This window comes from Gavialis gangeticus, unplaced genomic scaffold (assembly GCF_001723915.1).
Source record: "Gavialis gangeticus isolate Ggan-Ray unplaced genomic scaffold, GavGan_comp1, whole genome shotgun sequence".
Taxonomy (NCBI): domain Eukaryota; kingdom Metazoa; phylum Chordata; order Crocodylia; family Gavialidae; genus Gavialis; species Gavialis gangeticus.
The window spans coordinates 145,164,763-145,171,872 of NW_017729024.1; the positions used below are offsets into that span (position 1 = coordinate 145,164,763).

Genomic DNA, 7,110 nt, shown 5'->3' on the forward strand with positions numbered 1-7,110 from the left:
GCTGAAAATAATTGCCCGCCCCTGAGCTAGGGGAAGATCTGTGATGGCACTGACCATTGCTTTGGTACTAACTTGCCCAGTACCACTTCCTCTGATAATTTCAACTTCTCAGTAACTTTTCTCACCTTGTGGACAGAGCTGTAAATCAGGGGTGTCCAACCTTTTTGAATGTGGGGCCGGATCACGAACTATTTATCACCCAGTGGGCCAGCGAGCCATATTCAAAGACCTCACAGGAAGTGGTATTACATCAGGAAGTGATGTCACATGACCTTTGACACCAATGAAGGTCTCAAGAATATATGAAAGGGTCACGAGCAAACTTTAAAAGTGAGTTCTCCTTTAAAGGAGAAAAACACATAACTGTGGCTTTTCTCTTGTGGGCTGGCAGAGTTCTAGCCTGCAAGGGGCTACTTGGGGCCCCCCCATGTCCCACACACTGGGGCACTAGGGTCTGGAGGTAGGAGCAGCGAGGGACACTGGGTTGGGACTGTGAAAGCCAGGGGCTCCCCCCACATGCACAGGTGCCGGGAGCCCACAGTCACTGGCCCGGCCCCAGGGGAGGCGCCATCTTCCTGGCCTGACCCTGGCCACAGCCTGGCCCTACCTGCAGCACCCCAGCCAGGCAGGAGGCGGTAGAGGCAGACGACAAGGGCGAGCCCAGCCGCCATGCCACCCCCGCAAGCCTGCATCGCCATGCTACACTGGGCTGGAGCTGGAGCTCTGCCCGAGCCCACCCCACGCAGCCAATGCCAACAGCCCAGTGGGAGGAGGCACCTGCCTGCACCGCTCCGCCTCCACCAGCGACCCAGGGCCAGGCGGCCAAGCCAGGCTGCCTCTCGCCTGTGGGCGAGGAACGGCAAATTACTTAGGCCGGGAAGCAGTGGCTTCCCCACATGGGGCTGGGGACAGAAGGAAGCGAGCTGGGTCGGCGCTCCTCTTCCCACATGCACCACGTCGGCAACGTCAAGCTGATGCAGTACATGTGGGAACCCTGTCCCTTCCCCAGCCCTTCAGCAGCTATTAGGAAGCCATGACCATGTTTACTTTCGTTTCCCGTCACAGCACCACAGGCCACAGAAAATGCCTTGGTGGGCCACATGTTGAACAAGCCTGATATAGAACAAGACTGGCTTGAGAAAACAGGATCTCCTGTAAATATACTGTGTGAGAGGAATTCAGGCCAAAAAAGCCTTAAAAACTACCCCTTTATCCATACTTCAAGAGTCCTAGACCAACATGCAAAGTTGCTTTCTTCTTGGCCTTTCCTATTAAATCACTTTCTTCTTTTCTTAACAAAGAATTCCTACCTAAAACACATCAAATATGCAGCTCTGTTTGGGTCAGGACAGGTATTACTCAATTAGGCTAACAAACATGATAACATCTTCACTCATCTGCAGAATTTTTCATTTAAGGAAGCTGAAAAGCACTTTAAATCCTAAACCCCTCTAGGTAGGTATTATGTTCACTTACAAAGAGGGAAATTGAGACATTCAATGACTTAATCATTTTTTCCAAATTGTCGTAGTGCATTAATACCAGAACTAGGAATATATTACAGCCACACTTCTGTACTGCCCTTCCTTTCTTAGGGAAAGAACTTTTACCTATACACAAATACAAGTAAATACAATATATGCGATTCACAATTCTGACCTCTGACTCCAAATCCTCTATGTTCTTGATCACCTGAAGAACAAAAAAAGTCAAAATGTTACTTTGAAAGGAGCCTACTAATTTCACTTGTGGCGCACACGCTACAGGTTTGCCATCCCTGTGAAATCTTATAGCTGCTATGACTATGTATCAAAGAGAAGGATGTCAAGAGTATTTTAAAAATAGACAAAAACTATCTTAATCCCTTGTCTGTTATGTATTGGGAAACATTAATGTTCAAATTACTGCATTATGCATTCTAAAATAAATTATTGTAAGAAGTTTTATTGCTTGAAAAGGAGAAAAAGTAGGCTAAAACAATTAGCTATTCACAAATTGTCTTCAGGCCTTCCTGACTGCAGAAGCTTCTATGACATAACTGAGAGGCCAAAAAGACTAATTAAGGAGGATGCAAAAGAGCAAATTGTTAACTAGTAATGTATTCTCAGGCATCCATCCTACAAGAAGCCAGTTCACCCCAGCAAAGGTTCCTCAGGATTTAAGCTTACTTTAATCTCCAACATCAAAATAACACCAAAGACCTACATAATGCTAAGAGTATTATGAACACTACCATGATTCTTGCCAAGACTGGCAGACGGTACAGTGCTCATCTTAAAATTCCTACTGAACTGAGCCTGTTCCTATCCTGTATTAAAAATTAGTTTTATTATTAAAAAACAGGAACACTCAAACTCAGTGTCCATCTCCAAAAAATCTTTTTCTACAAATTCTATACTCAACTTCATGTTTTGGGGGTGCTGGTTGCAGCCATACTGGCCTAAGGATCTAAAACACCAACAGTCTCTTTCTATGCCTAAGACCTTACAAAGAAAAATTTTCTATTTAATTGGTCTAATAAAAGATATCACATTTACCCAAATATCCTTGTCTGCCTATACTCAGCTTCAGTACATTATTGATGGCTTCCATTAAATGCCCTTTCAACACAACCATAGAAAGACAATCTACTTCTAATATCCACTACAGCTAGTTCTTTCATTCAGTTACTCTACAAGACTTCCATTTTATATAAGCCTTCCCAAATACCAAGAGTCATCCAGAATTCAAACAATAAAGGACACTTCAAGGAAAAAGGATAGGGAGTTGTGTCACTATTTAGGATGTTTTACTGTTATTGCCAATTAAAAAGTACAGGCTATGGCACTTAAAAGTTATGCACTGCCTGCTTTTAAAAAAAAATACAGCAAAAACATACACAAAATAGGTTACAGAAATACAAACTGTTATAGATCAAAATCAGACATCAACCAGACAATAAAAATTTACCTATAATGTTCAAAAAGATGTATGGAAATTTCAACTGGCAGAGAAAGATTATGAACTAGAGGTCTCATATTACCATTATGAAACATTCCTCTGGGGTTTGAGTTCTGATTATTCCCTACAAATACTAAAATCCATTAGTTTTTAATGCTTAAGACTCACAGAGTAGGATCAGATATCATTTGTTATATTTTTGCATAATCTCAACCAGTAATACCCACACAGTATTTAAAGGCCTATTACTCAAAAGTGGAAAATAATGGAGATGCAAACAGTGGGAGAAAAAAAACAAACATATAAATAACTGGAAATGGTTTCCAAATACTCTTTGTAACGATCACAAGATCACAGCTACAAACAAGCAGATAACTAGGTTGGTTGTTTTTATTTCAAAAAGTAAAGAGGATTAGTGAAAATATCAATAAAACTAAAAACCATGGCTAGAAGAAACAACTTTTGAAATATATTCTTGGGAAGCTGGAAAAGAATCAGGGAAATCTGCCAGAGGCAGGATAGGGACCAAGACAGTACTAAATGAGCCTCGCTGAAAAAAAATACGAAACTAACGGGTTAAAAAAATGGGAAAAGTATGTTCAGTGCGTACTGTCATTATATGGATTCTCAAACATCAACAAGAAACCAGCAGACTGGCAGGAAAACAAGTTACATGACAAATAAAGGCCACCGTCTAAATTTGGAATTGGGGACTTGCCGCAACTTCTTGTATATTATGTCTGTTTTGCTGTGCCATTAACTTCATTCTGTGACTGTGAAAAATCTGGAGAAGAAATTTTTATCACAAAAGCCTAAACAGAAAAGGGCAGTGAGCCTAGAAGTGGCTAACAAAAGTAGGGATGAAAGGAATCTTGAAATGGTCACAATTTGCCTGCCCTAGGAAACATCAAAACATGCTCATATAATCTATTCCGGTACGTCACTACCCTACAGTTAGAAGGAAAAAAAAATCCAATGCCTAACCCAAATCTCTATTCCTGCAATTTAAGCCTATTACTTCTTGTCCTATTCTCAGGGACAGGAAGAACAGTAACATTACTCAAAGACTTCCATCTCACCAGTCGTCTATTTTCTAGGCCAGAAAGCTCTCCAAAAGAATTCTAAGGATCTGAAAAAGGTCACGTGCTCTAGACCTCTAATCCTTTTCACTGCTCTTCTTCTGGACTCCAACTGGTCCATATCTTCCCTGGAAATGGTGCCCAAAATAATAAAAAAACAAAAAAACAACCTCAATACACCAGCTGATACCTTACCAGAAGCCGATTACAATGAAAGGATTTTTCATGTCTGATATGCAGGAGGGTGTTTGGTTTTCCCCTCGCTACATTATGACTTCATTAATTTGCTTTGAGATGCAGTATAACCCCATGATCCTTTTCTGCACAACAGCTGCCATACATTCCCAATTTAAAATTTGTGCAGTAAATTTTTCCTACACAAAACGTAGTAGGCTGTACTTGCCCTTTGATTGTATTCATTTCAAGCCATTTCTCCAATTCTCCAACCCTTCCCAGCTTGATAGCATCTGCAAATTTATTAAATTTTTTTAAACTTCCTGCAGGAAGCATCTTGAACGACCATCCAAAAAAAAAAAATTCAAGAAAAAAGGAAGTTGTTTCCGTTTAAATTAGTTTTGCAATGCTGTGGTTCACTGCCTGTTTACTGGACCATAAGGAGGGGTGACAGGAGGGAAACTTACCGTTGAGGGAAGACAGTTTTCAGAACTCATGTCCTGATGTTAATTAGGGAGAAAGTTCTAAAGGGAAAAATGGAAAGACCACCTCTCTCCCCTACATCTCCCTTCTTCCTACTGTCTTCTGGCAGTGCTTTTTGTACCACAGTATGTAACAAAAGCATCTTATTCAAAGCATGAACTAATCAACCCCAAAATGATGATTAGAAGTGCACCAATACATCTGTCTGATATTGGATTGGTACTGGTATAAAGAAAACTGGCTGTATCGGATATCAGCCCAATGGGGCCAATAAATGCCCATGCTGTGCGCAGCCGCAGCACTCAGGCACTAAGGAGCAAAGTTCATAGATTCATAGGTATTAGGGTCAGAAGGGACCTCAACAGATCGAGTCCGACCCCCTGCACAGGTATGGAAGAGCGCTGGGTTCAGATGACCCCAGCCAGATGCCCATCTAACCTCCTCTTGAAGACCCCCAGGGTAGGGGAGAGCACCACCTCCCTTGGGAGCCCACTCCAGATTCTGGCCACCTTAACTGTAAAGAAGTTCCTCCTAATGTCCAGTCTAAATCTGCTGTCTGCTAGCTTATGGCCATTATTTCTTGTGACCCCCAGGGGCACCTTGGTGAGTAGAGCCTCACCAATTCCCTTCTGTGCCCCCATGATGAATTCACAGGCAGCCACAAGGTCACCTCTCAACCTTCTCTTGCGGAGGCTGAAGAGGTCCAGGTGCCTTAGTCTCTCCTCGTAGGGCTTGGCCTGCAAGCCCTTAACCATACAAGTGGCCCTTCTCTGGACCCTCTCCAGGTTATCCACATCCCTCTTAAAGTGTGGCGCCCAAAACTGCACACAGTACTCCAGCTGCGGTCTGACCAGCGCCCAATAGAGGGGAAGTATCACCTCCTTGGTTCTGTTTGTCACGCATCTGATGATGCATGATAAAGTGTAGTTAGCTTTTCAGATGACTTTTCGTCATGCTGACAGCTCATGTTCATCTTGGAGTCCACTAGGACTCCAAGATCCCTTTCCGCTTCTGTGCTACCAAGCAGGTCATTTCCTAAACAGTAGGTGTGCTGGACATTTTTCCTCCCTAGGTGCAGCACTTTGCATTTCTGCTTGCTAAATTGCATTCTATTGTTTTCTGCCCATTTGTGCAACCTGCCCAGCTCTGCCTGTAGTTGTTCCCTGCCCTCCTACAGGCCCAGGTCTGCCTGTAGTTGTGTCCACTTCTCCCACAGTTTTGTATCATCTGCAAACTTGGATAGAGTACACTTCACTCCCTCGTCCAAGTCACTGATGGAGACATTGAAGAGTATCGGTCCAAGGACAGAGCCCTGCGGGACCTCACTATCTTCCAGGTCGATACCGACCCATCCACTACCACTCTCTGGGTACAACCCTCTAGCCAATTTGCCACCCACTGGACTGTGTAATCATCCAAGTCACAGCCTCTTAACTTGTTCACCAGTATGGGGTGGGATACTGTACCGAAGGCCTTCCTGAAGTCTAAGTAAACGATATCAACCCCTACTCCTGTGCCAAGGTGTTTTGTAACCTGGTCATAAAAAGAGACTATATTAGTTAGGCATGATCTACCCGCTACGAAACCGTGCTGGTTTCCCCTCAGCATAATTTTTCCTGCTGGGCTGTCACATATATGAGCCTTAACAATCTTTTCAAAGACTCTGCCAAGGATGGAGGTGAGACTGACTGGCCCATAGTTGCCTGGATCCTCCTTCCTCCCCTTCTTGAAAATAGGGACCACATTGGCCCTTTTCCAGTACTTCGGGACCTGTCCCATGCACCACGAGTGCTCAAATATTCTTGCCAGTGGCTGTGCAATTATATTGGCCAGTACCCTCGGATGGAGCTCATCCAGGCCTGCCGATTTAAAACACATCCAGTCCTTCCAAGTGACTCAGCAACATCTCAGGGTCAACGCTTGGTAGTCTGGTGCCCAGCTATTGCCTCTCTACCATGTGAGACTTGTCTTGCCCCTCTTTTAGGAAGACTGAGGCAAAGAACTCATGGAGGAGTTCAGCCTTGTCCTCCCTGTCTGTCACCAATTGCTTTTGCCCATTCAGTAGTGGTCCTATTCCACCCTGGGCCATGGAGAGCTGCCTCCAGCTGGTAAGTCTGGTGTGGTGGAAGGGAAGGGGCGTGGTAGGGGCAGATCAACACCGCCCCCCCCCCATGGTGAGGGAGGGGGCAGCAGCAGGCACTGCCCAGGCAGGGTTGGGGGGGCTGAAGCTGCAGCTGGGGGGGGGCTGGAGGAGGGGAAGAGGCACCTCCCACCGCTGCCTGCACCCCAGGAGGGCACCGGGGGGTGGGGCGGGAAGGTAGGCATTGCCCTCTGGATAAGCGCGGGGCAGGGCAGGCTGCAGCCAGGGATCTTTTTGGCAGAAGCTGGGCTCAGAGCAGGCGCTGACAGCACTTCCCGGCTTGTGGGTGGGGGG

General features: G+C 45.0%; 1 protein-coding gene across 9 annotated transcripts in view; it reads right to left on the bottom strand.

Annotated features, from left to right (window-relative positions):
- The window catches only part of DDX4 (DEAD-box helicase 4), a 114,984-nt gene that overhangs the window by 37,554 nt on the left and 70,320 nt on the right, over positions 1-7,110 (bottom strand). For 8 of the 9 annotated variants that reach the window (XM_019517848.1, XM_019517845.1, XM_019517852.1 and 5 more), the window contains one exon: positions 1,660-1,692. The exons of the other annotated variant lie outside the window; for it this stretch is intronic. In XM_019517848.1, coding sequence (XP_019373393.1) covers positions 1,660-1,692 — 33 coding nt within the window. The remainder of the gene's footprint in view (positions 1-1,659; positions 1,693-7,110) is intronic. 9 annotated transcript variants of the gene reach the window in all.